This window comes from Pongo abelii, chromosome 14, assembly GCF_028885655.2.
Source record: "Pongo abelii isolate AG06213 chromosome 14, NHGRI_mPonAbe1-v2.0_pri, whole genome shotgun sequence".
In the NCBI taxonomy this organism is placed as follows: Eukaryota; Metazoa; Chordata; class Mammalia; order Primates; family Hominidae; genus Pongo; species Pongo abelii.
In genome coordinates this window covers 1,712,313-1,731,201 of record NC_071999.2, presented here as the reverse complement: position 1 = coordinate 1,731,201, position 18,889 = coordinate 1,712,313, and the positions used below count along the sequence as shown (strand labels likewise).

General features: G+C 50.1%; 1 protein-coding gene and 1 pseudogene across 2 annotated transcripts; both read right to left on the bottom strand.

Annotated features, from left to right (window-relative positions):
* Positions 1 to 6,181: 6,181 nt before the first annotated feature.
* On the bottom strand, positions 6,182 to 7,437 carry LOC134759839 (double homeobox protein 4C-like; annotated as a pseudogene).
* Positions 7,438 to 10,337: 2,900 nt separating this feature from the next.
* On the bottom strand, positions 10,338 to 12,046 carry LOC134759838 (protein FRG2-like-2). 2 transcript variants are annotated; one of them, XM_063714812.1, is made up of 4 exons: positions 11,849 to 12,046; positions 11,510 to 11,587; positions 11,203 to 11,280; positions 10,338 to 10,879 (listed from the first exon to the last, which is right to left on the bottom strand). In XM_063714812.1, the coding sequence occupies exons 1-4, from the start codon at positions 12,024 to 12,026 to the stop codon at positions 10,365 to 10,367; spliced, it is 849 nt and encodes a 282-aa protein (XP_063570882.1). In that variant the 5' UTR covers positions 12,027 to 12,046; the 3' UTR covers positions 10,338 to 10,364. The 2 variants fall into 2 exon arrangements, with proteins under 2 accessions (XP_063570882.1, XP_063570883.1); XM_063714813.1 differs by having other exon boundaries at positions 10,344 to 10,879; positions 11,510 to 11,584.
* Between the last annotated feature and the right edge of the window lie 6,843 nt (positions 12,047 to 18,889).

The following is an 18,889-nucleotide window of genomic DNA, read 5'->3' as shown; positions in this document are numbered from 1 at the left end:
CCTAAGCCCAGGACCTCCCCCTGAGGGTCCGCCACTGCAGCACCACCAGGCAGCAGCATCCCACCTCTTCCCACTCGCTGCAGCCCCACCAGGAGCCCGGCTCCAACCCGGGCGGACGGGACCGACTCCGAGGGCGCAGGCGCGGGTTTCCTGAGGTCCCGGGTGTCTTTCCCGCTCCCCGGACTCCCAGGCAATTCAATTAATTCATCCAGCGCCGACACAACCGTCCAAGCCGGGGGAAGGGGCGGGCAAGGGCAGCGGGTCCCACAGAAGCCAGCCAAGACCTCCGCTCCGGAACCCGTGGGCTGCTTTACCCGGGGGAAGGACATTGCCTTCGCCAGCCACGAGGAAATCCGTCCCTGTGCACTTTGCCACCGGCTTCGTGTAAACTCCAGTCCCCAGGACACAAGAGAGACCCAGGCCTGGCCCCGTGGACAGGCTCAGAGCCACGGCTCTTGCCTGCCGGATTGGGCGTACTCTACAAATCTGGGGGCCACCGCACCGAGAAGACAGAAGCAAACAAAGGAAGGACCCCATGAAACGCACCCCCAAAACAACCAACCAATCCAAGAAAATAAAAGACGTCTCAGGGCTTGGTTTTCCCACAAGGGGGACCCTGACCCCCTGTTGTAGCCCGGCCTAAGCACCCTCCACCCCACCCCGGCCTGCTCAAAGGGGCCCTGTCTACCTGAGCAGAGCCTCCCTCTCCAAGGCTCTGTCGCTCTCGCTCTACAATTCCCTCACCCTCTCCCTTTCTCTATTTCCCCCTCCACTTCGCGCTCTTCTGTCGCGCTCTCTCTTTCCCTCTCTCTCTTTCCTCCCCCACTCTCTGTCTCTCTCTCTATCGCTGTCTCTCTCTCTCCCTCTGGTTCTATCTCTCCATTCCTCTCTCCCTTGCTCTCCTTCTGTAACAGGAAGAGCCGCAGACAAAACCCCTCAGACACCGAGTTGTAGAAGGAAGGGCTTTATTCAGCTGGGATCATCGGCAGACTCACTTCTCCAAAAACCGAGCTCCCAGACTGAGTAATTCCTTTCCCTCTTAAGGGCTTACAACTCTAAGGGGGTCTGCGTGAGAGGGTCGTGATCCATTGAGGAAGCAGAGGGTACTGACTGGGGGCTGCATGCAGCGGTAATTAGATCAGAACAAAACAGGACAGGGATTTTCACAGTGCTTTTCTGTACAATGTCTGTAATCTATAGATAACATAACCGATTAGGTCAGGGTTATATCTTTAACTACCAGGCCCAGGGTGTGGCACCGGGCTGTCTGGCTGTGGATTTCATTTCTGCCTTTTAGTTTTTAACTAAAAGGGGTGCGCCCATGTGTGTCTGTTTGGGAATGGGTTTGCTCGTGATTGTGGTGGGGTGTGTCTGGATGTCCGTCAGTACCTTTGTCCTGGGATCAGGCTGCTGACTCTATTGCCAGCGCATGGGTGTCACAGTTGCTGTGATACTCTCAGTACGCAGAAACTGGGCATAAGACAATATGAGGGGTGGTCTCCTCCCTTACTTCAAGCTATCTTTGTCTGTGTCTTTGTGTGTCCGTGTGTGTGTGCCCGTGTGTGTCTCCGTGTGTATGTGCCCGCGCGCGTGCTCCCGTGTGTATCTGTGTGTGTGTCGGGGTGGGTTTGCTCGTGGTGGTGGGGTGTGTCTGGGTGTCCCATCAGCCCCTTTCTCCCGGGATCAGGCTGCCGGTGCTCTAGTGCCAGCGCGGGGCAAAGCAGGGCCTTGGCCAACGGGGCGAGTCCTCATTGGGACAAGCGACAATGGTGTGGGAGTTGTGAGAAAAAGGGCCCACGAGGCTGGGCCGGCTGTTTGCCCCTGGAGGGCCCTGACGGCTCTGGGTGTGTGGGGCAAAAGGGGGTCTTGCAGGAGGGGCGGCGAGGGATCCAAAATAATTTTTCCACGGCAAGGCGGAGGACCAGAGTGGAAGCCAGGACCGTTGGCTCTCGGCCCTGACGCCTGGGAGCACACCCCGTCCTGAGTGGGCCCTATGTCTTGGAAGCTTGGGAGCTCCCGAGCAGGGAAAGGCCTGGAGCGTCTGCGAAAAAGGGAGGCCACCTGGTGTGCCTGGAGCCTGGGCAGGGGGCTGAGGTCTCTGGCTTTCCCGCGCTGCAGCAGGGCGGCGCCACAGCGGTCCCGCGCGTGGTCTGGCCGCAGGCAAGGGGGGTGTCTCTGGGAGGCCAGCGGAAGGCGCAGCGCGGCTGCCAGCGGTGCTGGGGCCTTGATGGGGAGAGCAGCCCGGCCGCGGGGGAGCGGCTCTGGGGCCCCGGATCTGAACCCCGCGGCCCCGGGTTGGCGGTGACGCCTGGAGTCGAGCATGCGTGACTGGGCCGGGCTCTTGTGGCAGCCAGGCACCACTGCCGGCCTTTATGGCCACACCACCCTGAACGCACAGGATCTCGACTGATCTTGAAAGCTAAGCAGAGTTGGGCCTGGTTAGTACTTGGGATGCGAGACCCCCTGGGAATACTGGGTGCTGAAGGCTTTTGGCTCCCCGCTCCCTCCCTCTTTCCCCCTTTTGTCGCAGTGCTTCCCAACCGCCCCCTGACTCTACTCCGACTTTTCCGCACGCCTGCGCTCCACAACGCATGGGCTGCTTTCCACCGGGAAAGGACATTGCCTTCATCAGCCACCAGGAAAACCGTCCCTGTGCACTTGGATTTTCATTGCCACCGACTTCGTGTAAAATCCAGTCTCGGGGACACGAGAGAGACCCAGGTCTTGTGCCCTGTGAGCACGCTCGGCCTTATGGCTCCCGCCAGATGGACAAGCGCACTCTACAACTCTCGGAGCCTACTGCATCAAGAAGACAGAAAGGAGCAGACGAAGGAAGGACCCTACCAAATGCACCACTGAAGTAACCAACCAATCCAAGAGTAAACACATCTCAGGGCTCAGTTAGTCCTCTCCCTTGGACGGCCCTGCCCCCCTGTTCTGGCCCAGCCCAAGCACCCCCCACCCCACCCCGGCCTGCTCAAAGGCTCCCTGTCTACCAGAGCAGAGCCTCTTTCTCCAAGGCTCTATCGCTGTCACTCTCCAGCTCCCTCACCCTCTCTCTTTCTCTTCTTCCCCTCCACCTCTAGCTCTTCTGTCACATTCTCTCCGTCTCTCCCCACCCTCTCTGTCTCTATCTCTATCTCTGTCTCACCCTTTGTTTCTATCTCTCCATCTCTCTCCCTTGCTGTCCTTGAAGCTGTCTGTCTTTGTGTGTGTGTCCGTGCGTGTCCGTGTGCGTGTGTGCCGGCGCGCGTGCGTGCGCCCGTGCGTATGTGTGTGTGGGGGGGGCGGGTTTGCTCGTGGGGGTAGTGGGGTGTGTCTGGGTGTCCATCAGCCCCTCTTTCCCGGGATCAGGCTGCCGGGGCTCTAGTGCCAGCGCGGGACAAAGCAGGGCCTTCCTGCCCCGTTGGCCACGGGCTGGATCTTCCTCAGGACAAGCGACAATGGTGTGGGCGTTGTGAGAAAAAGGGCCCGCAGGGCTGGGCCGGCTGTTTGCCCCTGGGCAATCCTGGCTTATCTGGGTGTGTGGGGCAAGAGGGGGCCTTGCAGGAGGGGCGGCGAGGAATCAAAATAATTTTTCCGCGGCAAGGCGGAGGACCAGAGGGGATCCCAGGACCGTGGGCCCTCTGCCCTGGGCCCTGACGCCTGGGAGCACACCCCGTCCTGAGCAGGCCCCAAGTGTTAGAAGCTTCGGAGCTCGAGAGCCAGGGGAAGGCCTGGAGTGTCAGCTAAAGGGAGGCCGCCTGGAGAGTCCAGAGCCCTGGCAGGCGATGGAGGCCTCTGGCGCCTCGGCGGTCCCGCGCGTGGTCTGGCCTCGGGCGACAGCGGGACGCTCTGGGAGGCCAGCGGAAAGCGCAGCGCGGCGACTGGTAGTGCTTGGGCGTATAGAGGGAGAGAGCAGCCCGGTCGCGGGCAAGCGGCTCTGGGGTGCCTGATCTCAGCCTCGTGGCCCCGGGTTGGTGGTGACGCCTGGAATCAGGCGGGCATAGCTGGACCGGGCTCTTGGACCAGCCAGGCACCACTGCCATTGTCTACGGCCATACCACTCTGAACATGAGAGAGACTCAGGCCTCGGCCCGTGGGCACGCTCGGCGCCACTGCTCCCGCCACGGGAACGGGCGCACTCGACAATTCTCAGGGTCCACAGCACGAAGAGGAAAGGGAGGAGCCAGCAAAGGAATGACGCTACGAAACGCACCCCCAAAGCAACCAACCAATCAAGAAAAACACGTCTCAGGGCTCCCTTGGTTTTCCCGCGTGGGCGGCCCTGCCCCCCTGTTCTAGCCCGGCCCAGGCATCCTCCACCCTACCCTGGCCAAAGGGGCCCCTGTCTACCAGAGCAGAGCCTCCCTCTCCAATGCTCTGTTGCTCTCCCTCTCTAGCTCCCTCACCGTCTCCCTTTCTCTACTTCCCTCTCCACCTTGCCCGCGCTCTCTCTCTCTCTTTCTCTCTCTCTCTTTCTCTCTCTCTCTCTCTCTCGCAGTTTCTCCGGTCCCTCTCTGGCTCTCGCTCTATCGCTGTTTCTCTCTCTCCTTCTGTTTCTATCTTTCCATCTCTCTGTCCCTTGCTCTTCTTCAAGCTGTCTGTGTTTTTGTGTGTCTGTGTGTATGCTTGTGTTCCCGCGCGTGCCCCGTGTGTGTCTGTTTGGGAGTGGATTTGCTAGTGATTGTGGTGGGGTGTGTCTGGATGTCCGTCAGTACCTTTGTCCCGGGATCAGGCTGCCAACACTATTGCCAGCGCGTGGGTGTCACAGTTGCCGTGATAGTCTCACACACGCAGGTGTGTGGATCTCGTTCATTTTCATGTAGACAAAGAGAGTGAAACCACAGAGAAAAGAAACGTCCCGTGCATCACGGCCTGACTATGGATTCTTGTTTCCTGCAAAATGGGGAGTCTCCAATATAGCCTGTTTGTAAACTGGAAAGGAGAGCACCGACACGATGCTGGTCTTCCACGCATTCCTGGAAATTTCTGGGTCCCCACAGAGCTCGGGAAACAGTCAACATGGTCACGCTTTCGGGGAGGGGGGGGCGGGCAGAGACTTGAGCAACAGGCACCTCCGCCGAGGGCAAAGAAACGTGGAATCCAGAATCACGCTTCAGTCGGCCTGAGTGTGACTCCCGTGTGGATGGGACTATCCGCCTCGCGCTCTGTTGCAGGCTCAACGTGGGGATTTGTCATCTGTGAACCATGTGGATGAAAAACAGACAACCACCTGAGTCTCGGCTCATTGCTCTCTGGGGAATTCGCTCATTCCTTCGGAAACGGAATTCGAATTCATCTGAATCGCTCCGGGATGAAGTAACCCAGGCTGGCGATCCGGAGGGCCGCTGAGCGCCCCGCCGGCCAACGGTGCTGTGGGCCCAGCACTCAACCTGCACTGGTCACCGAGCGTTTTCCCGGAGTGCTGGGTCCTGTTGGTTCTGGAGGCAGAAGACCGTTTTTCTGTCTGCCTTCCTTTATCTGTTTCTTGCTCCTTTTGTCCCTCGGTCCATCCTTCCCTCTGTTCTTCCCTCCCTCCCCCGATTTTTTCCTCCCTTTCTCCCTCCCTCCCTCTTTCTCTCCCTTCCAGGGTCCCTCCGTCCATCCATGCTTTCCTAGCTCCATCCTTCCGTCCTACTCCGTCTCTGTTCCTGTCCTCATCTCTGCCTGCCTTCTCTCTTGCCTGGAAAGGGCAGCACCCCGGTTTGCGCGGGGTCTCGGGTCTTTATTTAGTTGCAAGGCGCTCCGCGGTGCTGGCGAGGAGGCTGGCGGGACACGGGTTGGCAAGTGATAGTGAGCGAAGGGGCAGAGGAGTCGAGCCGCGGAAAGAACTCGCCTGGCTTCTGTCCGGGCCCAGTGTTTCGCGGACTAAGGTCTCCGCCAACCCGACTGAAGAACGCGGGGGAAAAAGGGATGAGAGCTCCTCCTGGGCTAGTTAGAAAACCTAGGCTGCTGCCTGCAAACCCGCGCGTGTGCAGTAGACAGTCCACCTCCCGGTACCTGGAAGGGCCCTGGGATCCCGGGAATGCTCAGGAAAGAATGACAGCCCTCCTCTGTGTGGAGTCTCTCCCCGGACCTGGAACTTAGGGATCCTAGACAGGTCAGCTGGAAGAGAAGACACGCCTCTCCATACCGAGCCAGAGGTTCACCGCGAAAGAGAGGCCGCCGCTCTGCCCCCGCCCCGCCCCAACCCCGCGTCCTAAAGCTCCTGCAGCAGAGCCCGGTGTTCTTCCTGGCTGAGGAGTGGTTCCAGCAGAGCGGGCTCTTCCACCTCCTTCAGCTCCCCCAGTGACACCGGACCTAGGAAAGGTTGTGCCTTTTGCTGAAACTCTGGGGTCTACAGGAGCTCATCTAACAGGCTGGAAGTGAGTGCAGACGAGCGCCCCGGCTCCAGGAGCGGTTGGGAGGCGCCTGCATGGCTGGCATCTGTGCTTGACGAGGAGGCCTCCAGGGTCGCGAGCTTCGGAGGCGGAGGTGCCCCGTCTTCGGGTTCCCACGCCGCCCTGGCGACCTGTGGCTGCAGCCCCACCGCGGACTCCGGTGGGACATGGGTGGTCCAAGCACACCTTGCCCCTGTGACTCAGCTTGAGGGGGCCCAGGCTGTCCCACCGAGCACGCGCCCAGCAGGGCGTCGCTCTGCGGGTCCTGGTCCTTCTGGCATTTGCTGGGGTGCGGAGGCCTCCGAGGAGCCTGAGGGTGGGAGAGCGCCCACTTCCGGAGGAGCCAGGGCAGGGAACACAAAGCCCCGCGTGCCGGGGCCGCTTGGGAGATCCCTCGTGCCGGCGCGGCCTGGCTGGGCTGGAGCACGGAGACGGCCCTCGCTCCCTGGCTCACGAAAGCCCCCTGGGGGAGAGCCCCAGGGGCGCAGGGCACGCGGGGTGCGGGAAGGCCCGTCCCCCACGCCCCGGCGTGGCCGAAGGCGACCCACGAGGGAGCAGGGTGACACCCGCCGGGGGCCGCGTTGCACAGGCCGCCTGCGTGCGCGGGCGCCCTGCCACCCAGTCCCGGATGCCTGGCCCTTCGATTCTGAAACCAGATCTGAATCCTGGACTCCGGGAGGCCCGTCTCTCTGGCCAGTTCTTCCCTGGCGGCGATGCCTGGAAAGCGATCCTTCTCAAAGGCGCGGAGGAGCAGGGCGGTCTGGGATCCGGTGACGGCGGTCCGCTGTCGCCTGCCTTCTTGCGGGCCGCGTCTCCCGGGCCAGGGCCGAGATTCCCGCCGGTGCTGCCTCAGCTGGCGTGACCTCTCATTCTGAAACCAAATCTGGACCCTGGGCTCCGGAACGCCGATGGCCTGGGCCAGCCCTTCTCTGGTGGCCATGCCCGGGTACGGGTTCCGCTCAAAGCAGGCTCGCAGGGCCTCGCTTTGGCTCGGGGTCCAGACGAGTCTCCTTCGCCGTCCTCGTCCTCGGGCTTCCGCGGGGAGGGTGCCGTCCGAAGGTGTCGGGAGAGCCATCGCGGGGAGCCCCGGCCGGAATTTCACGGAAGGACACGGGCAGAGAGAGGCCCGCGGGCTCCCGGGCACCTCAGCCGGCCTGTGCACTGGGCGCAGGTGCAGCCAGGAAGCCCTTAAAAAGACGTACCACCTCCACCCCGATATGAACATGCATGAGCTCGGGGCCCAAGGTCCCGGGGTAGCCCGCTCTCCGAAGCCGAAAACCACAGGGACCAGGGCCTTGTGGGGTGGGTGGGTGTAGGGCCAGATTGGAGGGTAAAGAGGGGCTTTGGGGCTGGCTCTCTGAGGTTCTCCAGTAATTCTATGGAAACTGGATGCCGCTGTCTTGACTCCCAGTTTTCAGGCAGAAACCACCCTGAAGGGTGGAGTGTGGAACTGAACTTCCATGACAGTCTTGAGTTTTCCAGGCCCTCTCCGTGAAGGCGGCAATGCCTGTGGATGTCGCCGTTGCCGTGATAGTCTCACACACGCAAGGGTGTGGATCTCGTTCATTTTCATGTAGAAAACGAGAGCGAAACTACAGAGAAAAGAAACGTCCCGTGCATCACGGCCTGACGACGGATTCCTGTTTCCTGCAACAAGGGGAGTCTCCACTGTGACCTGTATGGAAACTGGAAAGGAGAGCGAAGACAGGATGCTGCTTTTCCACGCTTCGCTGGAGGTTTCTGGGTCCCCACAGAGCTCGGGAAACAAACAGTCAATGAGGTCACGCTTTCGGGGGCCAGAGACACGTGAGCAACAGGCCCCCTTGCAGAGGGCAAAGGGGTGGGCTTGAGTGTGACTCCTGTGTGGACGGGACTATCCCCCTCGCGGTCTGTTGCAGGCTCAAGGTGGGGATATGTCATCTGTGAACCATGTGGATGAAAACGGACAATCACCCGAGTCTCGGCTCATTGCTCTCTGGGCAATTCGCTCATTCCTCGGGAGGCGGAATTCGTCCGAATCGCTCCGGGATGAAGTGACCCAGGCGGGCGATCCGGAGGGCCCGTGAGCGCCCCGCAGGCAGACGCGGCTGTGGGCCAAGCACTCAGCCTGCACTGGGCACCCAACATTTTCCGGGAGTGCGAGGTCCTGCTGGTCCTGGAGGCAGAAGACCGCTTTTCTCTCTGCCTTGCTCTCTCTGTCTCTTGCTCCCTTTCTCTCTCTGTCCTTCCCTTCCTCCCTCCCCCCTCCCTACCTCCCTTCCTCCCCCCTCCCCACTTTCTCCTTTCCAATGTCCCTCTGTCCATCTGTCCTTTTCTCGCTCCATTCCTCCTTTTCTCTCTGTTTCTGTTCCTCTCTCCATCTCTATTTTTCAACATTATATGATCCCATTGTGTGTATCTCTGTGTTAACATTTTTAGCAATGAAGTTCATTTTCATTAAGATATGTATATTGTTATTTAGACATGTTATTTATGTATGTGCATTTGTTTAATAGACATAAATTTATTTCAGAGTTATTCTACAGCGTAGTGTAAGCATAACTCATAAGCCGTGTCAACCCAAAAATTGTGTGACTCGCGTTACTGTGATTCTTTTCTATTGCAGTGCTCGAGAATAAAATCTCTATATCTCCAATTTGTATCTGTGTATCACCATTGAATTGGCCCCATTTCCTGTAGTGACAGAACACTATTCCCGGACTATGACAAGAGCTGCCGACTGTGGGGAGGTCAGGGTTAGGATGATGCAGAAGTGAAGATAAGACATTCTCTTTTTCACATCTTTATTAAATACAAATTCCATATGAAATAAATTTAAAATTCCAAACAACATTAATGTTTATTTCATTACATAAAATGAAAATTATAAAGCAACCAAACAAGTCATTAATACACTTAGATAATGAAAGATTGTATGATCTCAGTACAAAATACAAGTAGAATATACATCAAATATAACAAATACACTGTGTTGTAGTCATATGCTGCAATACAGTACAATCAATTGAAATGTATAAAATACAATAAAATATAAATTCAGGATGTTTAAAATGAAATAAAACATGAGACAGGTCAATAAATAAGTAAAATCATTTACCATTTAATATATCTTGACTTAAATTTTATGTAGAAATATTAAAAGTAAACATTGCATAGTAATTTTACTATAATTATATCAAACTGTAAAAATGTATAGACATTTTCCCACAGGGAGTGCTACTAATGGTTTGTGGATATTAGTACTCCATGGGTTCAGGCTGGAAGAGTGAGAGCCTACAACATTTTCTGGATTAAAAGAGAAGCAATTTCTTGGTAAAGCGGCTCATGCCTGTAACCCCAGCACGTTGGGAGGCGGAGGCTGGCAGATCATTTGAGTCCGAGGCCAACCTGGCCAACGTGACAAAACTCTACTAACAATACAAGAAAAAAAATTAGCCAGGCATGGCGGTACATGCCTGTAGTCCCAGCTACTTGGGAGGCTGAGGCATGAGAATTGTTTGAACCTAGGAAGCAGAGGTTACAGTGGGCTAAGATTGTGCCACTGCAGTCCAGCCTGAGTGACATAGCAAGACGGTCTCAAAAAAAAAAAAAGAGCATATAATTTTATATTTACTTTTCTACAATCTAAAATATGCAAATTCACAATTACAATCTAATATTTTTCTGATTATATAGAAATGCACGACTGTCATCAGACATCCAAAAGGCATCAAATGTCTAACATGAAATATAAAATTTGTCTATAGCCTTAGCGGTCTGCAAAATGCAGGGCTCAGCATTCTGAGTATACCGCTCAAGTTTCTTTCCTATGACTTCTTCAGGTTCTGTCATTTATCTCAGCATTCTGAGTATACCGCTCAAGTTTCTTTCCTATGACTTCTTCAGGTTCTGTCATTTATTAACACAGTGTGTCTAAAATTGTCACTGCTGGTCATCTGGAAGAATCTGAGAAGAAGCAGGTCCTTGTTCTCATTCCTAGAGCTGCATCTCTGCTGAATAGGGTCAGGGTGCTCCCAGCTTAGCCTTATCTGATCCACTGACAGGCTCAGTTATCTCCTGCCCAGGGAAGGGATGGGTTTCTCTCTCCAAGGCTGAATACCCAGGACCAGGCAGTGTGGCTGGGACAAGCCAGCTCTCAGCAGGGAAGACATAAGCTGCCTGGGTGGCCATGGAATACAAGGTCTGCACCTGGGCACACAGAGTCCCCCGGAGCTGAGTGAGCAGTATCCGCTGCTCACAGGTCAGTGGAGAATGGATCTGCTGTGCCCACACCTGGGCTAGGTCTTGATAAACAGCCTCTGACATAGCTCGCACAGAGGTCACCAAGCTTTTTCGAAGTGACGGTGTTTGGACTCCTAGGGCCCGAGATCTATGCCGCTCGCTGCGCCCAGTGCGAACCCTGGAACGTCCCCTATGGTGGACATCACAGGTCTCCTGGATTTCACTGTTGTGCACAGCGGTGGAGGATCTTGATTTTTTATTCAACGTCAAGCTGCACTCCTCTTCTGGACAGTTCCCTGCAAAGAAAGCATGTGAGAGACTCATCAGAGCAGTCCCCACAGACCCTCATTTCCAGAACCCCTTGTGCACCCAGGTGAACCCCACTTGTTTCTCCCACTTCTTCCTGTCCATCTCAGCACTGGAATGAAGTGAGGCTGAACCGCTTGTGAGTCCCCAGATATTCTCAGAGTGCCAAGATCTCAAAAATTTACTTGTCAATAAGTAACTCCCTTTCCGCTCCAGCCTCATATAAAAGTTTCCTGATTATTTGCTTTTTGGGGCAAACCAAAAACAAAAAAACCACCACCACCACCAACAACAACAAACACCAAGATTCTACCTGCTCTGTCTTGGCAGCTGTCCTTGGAACTGATTTTTCTTTTCCTGCAGTTTTCCCGGTATGAGCTGGACTCTGGTTCTGTGAACACAATGAAAGTTTGAGAAAGTGCCTCCAACTGAACACCCTGAAATTCCTAGTCCATCCTGGACACACAGGAGCTGAGGTTACCAGCAAACTCCAGCTCTCTTCTGTTCTCCAGTGTCAAGGATCTGTACGGCCCTGGCTGCCAAGGAGCTCCCAGTTTCCTTGCCAGGGGAGCCTGTGTTGCTACCCTGTCCCTTCTCACCTTGAAAGAGCCAAATCTTACCTGATCCAGCAGTGCTGTTCCCGGCCTTGAGCTTGGTTTCCTCAGAATTCTCCTTGTTTGGATTGGGCTCTGATCCTGCTGCAAAAGAAAGTTTAGATGAGTCACCTCTCCCTAGGAAGAGTCCCATAGTCTATCTCTGATGCATTTTTGCAGATCAGTCTTTCATGTGAAGCTCTTCTGCCAGTGTCACGAGTGAACACATTTCTCAAAGTCCCCTGAGAGCACCAAGCCATTTCTCATCCCCAAATCACAAAATAAAACCCTACTAAAGACATATAGCTCAGTATCCCTGATTCCAACCCTCCTTCCAGCCTCCACAGGAGCAGCCCAAGGCCTTACCTTGCCTTTGTGTGTGCTTCTCACTGGAATGGGAGAAGGCGGTCTTGCCTTTTCCTTTGAATGGTTTCTTCTCATCTGAGCCCTTTTCTGTAAAGGAGATCTGCTGGAAAGGGGGCTGGTCAGTGGAGCACTGGATGGAGGAGCAGTGGAGATCGGCGTCTTCATTTCCCTTTCCCATGTTGAAGCTCAAGTCAAAGGTGCGCTCTCTCACACGTCCAAAGGCAGAATGTGGGTTATTCTGAAAGACCTGCCTTTTATACCTCCCTCGGCTGGGCGTGGCTTACTCTTATTGGCTGAAGAGTTTTCTCATTTCTGCCGCTTCTTAGAGCCTCAATCAGAAGTTTCTTGCTGTAGTTCTACTGGGGACCTAGACACAGTTAAGGGGAGACATTTTCAGGGTCCTCTTACAGTGTCAAGAAAACAAAGAACTGAGAGCACAGGGATCGGAAGATCGGGGAATCTTTTCTTCCAATTTCTGTTTCAGTTCCTACCTGGAAGGTTTTATGATCCTGTTCACCTTTCAAGATGCACAATTAAACATGCCTATATTGACATATGTTATATATTTTGCCCAGAAGAAGAATTTATTATACATAGTGTTAACATTGTATGCATAGATATTATAACTTCTTAAATGCTTGGAAACAACAAATGTTAAATTATGGTTGATTGTATTAGATCCACACCTATATGATGAAATAAAAATGAAGAGAAAAAATAAATACCAAATGAAATGGCCCTTCCTACCTTAAAAATGGGAAGATAATTAGATCAAATGCAATAAAATTGAATTGATTAGGTTGAGCCAGTGCTAACCTAATCAGCCCCTGATTCCTGAGGCAGCAAAAAGTCTAGGTGGAAAAACTTTCCCCTTTTCTCACACTTCCTCAGTCATCCTGGGAGCGCCATTGTGTTCTGTGGAATTTATTCAAGCTCCCTACTGAAAATGGACTTGGTTTCAAACAGGTAAACCATCAACTGATCACAAGAAAAACAGCCTAGATTCTGAACATCAGCTCCTGTCTTCACACCGCAGACACCACCTGAATCCCATCAAAGCCCACGTTGTTTCTCAACATCCACCAGCAAGACGCATTCCAGGGCAGCCTCTCAAAATTGCTTCAGTGGGACGGAACAAGATGTGGCAGAGCTCCAGGTTCAGAACAGCTTCCTCATCCCTTCCTACTGCTGCGGAGTCTGTCTCTGCTGGTCAGAGCCCTCCAACTAGCCTAGTCTATGTCCAAGCAAGTGTCCCCTAAAAGGACCTTCTTGTCTCCCCCTCTGCTGAGGAAAGCATGCAGGAATGAGACCTTCTATGTTAGGGAGTACTCAGCCTCCAGTCCCAAATGACTTGATTGACTGATGAACTGATTCCTTGAGGAGGAGAAAGACACGGGGAAGAGACTGTGTTGGGTGAGTCTGTGTTTTCCCAGCTGTGCTGCCTGTGCAAATAGTGGAACGAAAAAAGAATTAGTGGTAGACACTGCCTAGTGAAATTGTCTGAATGTAAATGGAACTTATCATAATATGATATCATTATATATTATAATATGATATAAAATTTATTTGACATCTGAATACATTTTTATATATTATGATATATAAAATTTGGTCAGGTAATTTTATAAGAAAATTGAGTTAAATTTTGTAACAACATTGACACATAAACTCAATAGAAAGCTAGGAAAATTGTCTGCTCTATGTAAATGACTGCTTGTTGGATAACTCTGTAAAAGGTATGAAGAGGGGTCTGCTACTTACTTGATAAGTAAGTACTTGATAAGACATCGGCTTCCACATCTTTGCTGCTTTTAACCTCTCAAGATATGAGAATATTTTACTCTAAGAAAGTATTTTCATAGATATCGTAATAGAAATTTTGTTCATTTTAGTTAATAAATTATTATAACATTTAGTGATTATTAATAATTTATGTCATTGTTAAAATATACTCCTACAGACAGCATATTACACATGTGTTTTGATTTGTCCTTTAATCTCAGGTAAATTTTTTAAATTTTTATTTATTAAATTCTATTTATTTTAGATAAAAGAGACCTTGTAACTGCCATATGATGTACTTTCTTAGAAAGAGAAATTATCAGGCAAAACTCAGGCTTGGCTGGGCATGGTGGCTCATGCCTGTAATCCCAGCACTTTGAGAGGCCAAGGCGGGTGGATCACCTTAGGTCAGGAGCTCAAGGCTAGCCTAGCCAACATAAGGAAACCCCATCTGTACTAAAAATACAAAAAATAAAAAAATAACTGAATGTGGTGGCTCATGCCTGTAATCCCAGCTACCTGGGAGGCAGGAGGATTGCTTGAACCCAGGAGGCAGAGGTTTTGGTGAGCCGAGATCACGCCACTGCACTCCAGCTGGGTGCCAGAGCAAAACTCCTTCTCAAAAAAAGAAAAAACTCAGGCTTATTTTTATCAAAATCTAGATTTTAAGAAACATTTCTAGGTGTCCCCTTTCAATAAAAATCCAAACCAAAACAAACAAAAAATTTCTAGGTAATTCCCATGAATATTAATAACTGTTAAATTGGGTACTTTTATTTTTAAGAGAGGGATTGTTTATATGGATGTGTTGAGGTGTCAAACACGTACAGTTAAAATTGTACCTTTTTTTGACAGACCCTCACTCTGTCCCTCTGGATGGAGTGCAGTGGTGCAATCACAGCTCACTGCAGCCTTGACCTCCCAGACTCCAGTTATCCTCCCAAGTCAGCCTCCCAAATAGCTGTGACTACAAGTGTGCACCACTATGCCCAACTAACTTTTAAAAAATTGTTGTAGAGATGAGGTCTCACTATCTTGTCCCAGTGAGGTCCTGTTATGTTGCCTAGGCTGGTCTCAAACTCCTGAGCTCTGGCTTCCAAAGTGATGAGGTTATGAATGTGAGACACCGTGCCCAGCCAAGATTAGACCTTTCAATGAGTGCACATCTTACCTCAAAAAAAAAAAAAAAAAAAAAGAAACTTATTAAAAGATAAAGTCTGCGTTAAAAATGGGTTCACATTAATGATTTTTAATTTAGTAATTCTATTGTTAAAAGAGGGATTGTTTATATGGGTGTGTTTATGTGTAAAAAGCTAGTTAAGGTCGAACCTTTATTTATTTATTTTTTTGAGACAGAGTCTCACTCTGTCATCCAGGCTGATGTGCAGTGGCACAATCACAACTTACTGTAGCCTCAAACTCGTAGAATCAAGGGATCCTGCTATGTCAACATCCCAAGTAGCTGGAACTACAGGCATGCACCACTGCCCCTGATTAATTAAAAAAAATTAATAAAGATGTGGTCTCACTATGCAGCCCAGGCTGCTCTCAAACTCCTGACCTCAAATGATCCTCCTGCCTTGTCATTCCAAAGTGATGGGATTACACAGGCTTAAGCCATTGTGCTCAGCCAAGATTTTACCTTCAATAAGCACACATTTTATACCACAAAAAATAATAATAAATAACAAAGTCTATGTGAGAAATGAGTTGAAGTGTAGATAATACAAAATTGACATGTTATTAGTTGTTGTTGAGCCTGGGTAGCAGGCCTATTGTACTGTTTCTTTTATTTTGTGTATGTTTTAAATTTTCTGTAATAAAACATGTATAATAATACAAAGTTGATCTACAATGTTAGCTCTTAAGATCTTAGTGACTTTGGGGGAGCAAAAAGAGAGAAAGTGGTTGCCAGGACATCAGTGAAGCTGGTTCTATTTCTAGGTTACACACGTGTTCACTTGTAATAATTCATTGAACTTTACGTGATTTCTTTGTATACGTCTTTCTGCATGAATATTATACATATATAAAAATTTAAATATTACCTATTTGCACAAAATTTTAACTTTATATCTCAGAATAATAGCACTGTTTTGTATTGTTTTAAAGTGGGACATGTTTGCTCAGGGCATCATCAGATGGATATTAATATTCCAAGGTATTTACTTATGTTGTAACACTTCGGTGATCTTCTAGGTCTTCCCATGTTTACATCAATTTAGTAAGTAAGATAGTTTTAAGTTTTTAGAGTATAGGCCAAGCATGGTGGCTCATGCCTACAGTCTCAGCTCTTTGGGAGGTCAAGGCAGGAGGATCATTCGAGTCCAGTATTTTGAGTTTTTTTAGGATGCAATTATTGTTCAGCAAAGTCCTCTCCCCAGAGTGAGGTTCAGCAATGCAAGGGCACCTAGTGCATACTATGCATTTGGTATGAGTAGAACTGGATTGAATCAGGAATAAAATATGTAGCAGAGGTCAGTTTGGCAAGGAAAAGTAGGTAATGCAGGTAAGATCAGAAGAGCACAACCCAGCAGCAAATATTTCCATTTATTTCAGGAACCCATTTGCCACTAGTTCACCGGAAGAGGCTAATTTAAACCATTCATTTCAGGAAACCATTTGCCACTAGTTCACCGGAAGAGGCTGATTTAAACCATTCATTTCCGGAAACATTTGCCACTAGTTCACCCGAAGAGGCTGATTTAAAGCAGCAGTTTGGGGGCTTGGTTGTACCCCATAGTCACCCAGAGAGCTTTAAACAGCACTGTGGCTCAGGTCCCACCGCAGGGATTCTGAATTCATTTATCTACTGCCTTTTGAGTTTAGGTAATTTTAAAAGCCTCCCTGGTGATTCCCGTGTGCACCCAGGGGAAACAACCCCTGGTTCAGGATGAGAAATGTATTTGCTGCGCATGCATTCCACGTGTGCAGCGGTGATTTACCCGATGGCCACTCCTGAGTTTGGGATCTTAGAAAATACACTTGTCCTGTTAAAAATCAAAAAACAACTTCAAGACACACTCAGCTGTTTGACTAAAATGCAGCAGGAGAAAATATCTTCTCAACAGGTGTATCTGGATGGCACTTGCTTTCAGAGTAAAAGATGGTTTCAAGCACAATATGGCACTTTTTTTCCTACAGGCTTTCAAGGCCTTTTACTGTCATATCCTTATGAATCACAGGAATAAAAAATTCATAGTTATATAACTGTCAAATATTGTATTAGGAAAAAAATTAAGGGCATGTCTTCCATGCTCAGGTACCCTGATTAAAATCAGTTAAGACCCATCTGCCGGGTGTGGTGGCTCACACCTGTAATCCCAGCACTTTGAAAGGCAGAGGCTGGAGGATCACTTGAGCTCAGGAGTTCAAGACCAGCCTGCTCAACGTAACAAAACCTCATCTCTGCCAAAAATACAAATATTATCTGGTTGTGGTAGTGTGCACGTGTGGTCCCAGCTACTTGGGAGGCTGAGGTGGGAGAATTGCTGGAGCACAGAATGTCAAAGCTGCAGTGAGCCACTGCACCCCAGCCAGAATGACAGGGAAAGAGACCCTGTCTCAGAAAAAATAAACAATTAAAGAGACCCATTCTTTCAGACACCCTCATTCTTCTACGTAAAACACGAGGCTTTTGACTGAAATGTTTTAAGATGAACTGAAGATTCTCCCATAATCAGGAGCAGCAGATGGGGGTTGCTCCCTTCCTGTTCTTTGAGTTGAAGCAAGGCAGAGGTCTGGAGACTGAAACTGGTAAATACTCAAACTGGTAAATATATCAATTGCTTTCTTTTCATATGATGTATTAAGCTATTTTGCATTGCTATTTAAAAAACTGAGACTGGGTAATTTATAAGAAAAGAGTTTGATTGGCTCATGGTTTTGCAGGCTGCACAGGAAGCATAGCACCAGGGTCTGCTTCTGGGAAGGCCTGGGGAAGCTTACAATCATGGTGAAAGAGAAGTAGGCATCTGACATGGTAGAAGCAGAAACAAGAAAGATGGGGGAGGGATGGGCCACACTTCTAAACAACCAGATCTCGAGAGTACTCACTATCACAAGGACAGCACGGAGCCATGAGGGACTCACCTGGTGGTTCAACCACCTCCTCCCCAGGCCCCACCTGCCACATTGGGGATTAAAATTCAATATGAGATTTGGAGGGGACATCTAAACTATATCACATGACCATCAGAAAAACAGATGAAGAATTCATGGTTTCTACTGTCCAGAAAGTTTTCATCTAGAGCAAATGGATTAATGGCTGAATTCAGCATCCTGTAGTCGGAAGGGAGAAGGGAGCTGCACAGGGGGCCTTGGCTGCATTTGCTCCATTTCCCTTATGCTGTTCCTTGGGTTCCGATGTCTCCACCTGAAGGGCTATTCACAGACAGAAGAGTTATTGTTATTGTTGTGATTATTTCTATTTTATCTTGGTAAAAACAAGTTTTTAGCTTCTCATATAATTGTCCTAAAAAACCCTAAGAGTTTTGCTTAAGTTTCTTGTCATCATGTGTTATAAAAATTGACAGGGAAGTGGCTAAAACAGATTAAAATTACACAAGCTCTAAGAGTCAAGTCTCTGTTGGGCAGGCTTAGGAAGGACAGAACTGGAAATTATCCACCAGCATGAACATCAGAAACATGGGGTCCACTTTCTGTTCCAGCCCTGCCCAGATCCACCCTCTTCTATGGCCTCATCTGGGTCTGGCCTCACCCTAGAATCTTCTCTCACAGAACTGATTAAAGGAGACCAGAGATTTGGGCTGGGGCTCCTGCTGCCTCTCCTGAGCTGGTGCCCACAATTTCCTAAAATGGAAGAGCAGATAAATGGAAGCAAATAATTCTTTATTTGGGGGCTATAATTTCTTTTTCATTGAAGACAGTGCTTCTAGAGACACCCCACCTAGCAACTTGTTTTCCATTCCTGCAAATTCAGTAGCTGCTCCACAAGGCACAAAAAGGTAAATATAAATATAAAACATCTCTCTGAACAGTTCACCCTTTTTTCTCTATCCCTCTTATCTGTCGATATAGCTTTTATTCTGCACATGTTATTTTCCAGGTAAATAATTTTTAAAATGGAAGAAAAAATAGAAACGCTAGGCCCTTCATTTAAATCCTGAAAATTACAGAAAACTTAGTACCCAACCCCCAGGGTGCTATGAGGATCAACTCACATCATGTAATGTTTCCTGAACATTGCTCTGTAACAGACTTCTGAACACATAGTATATGCTCAATAAACATTGTATT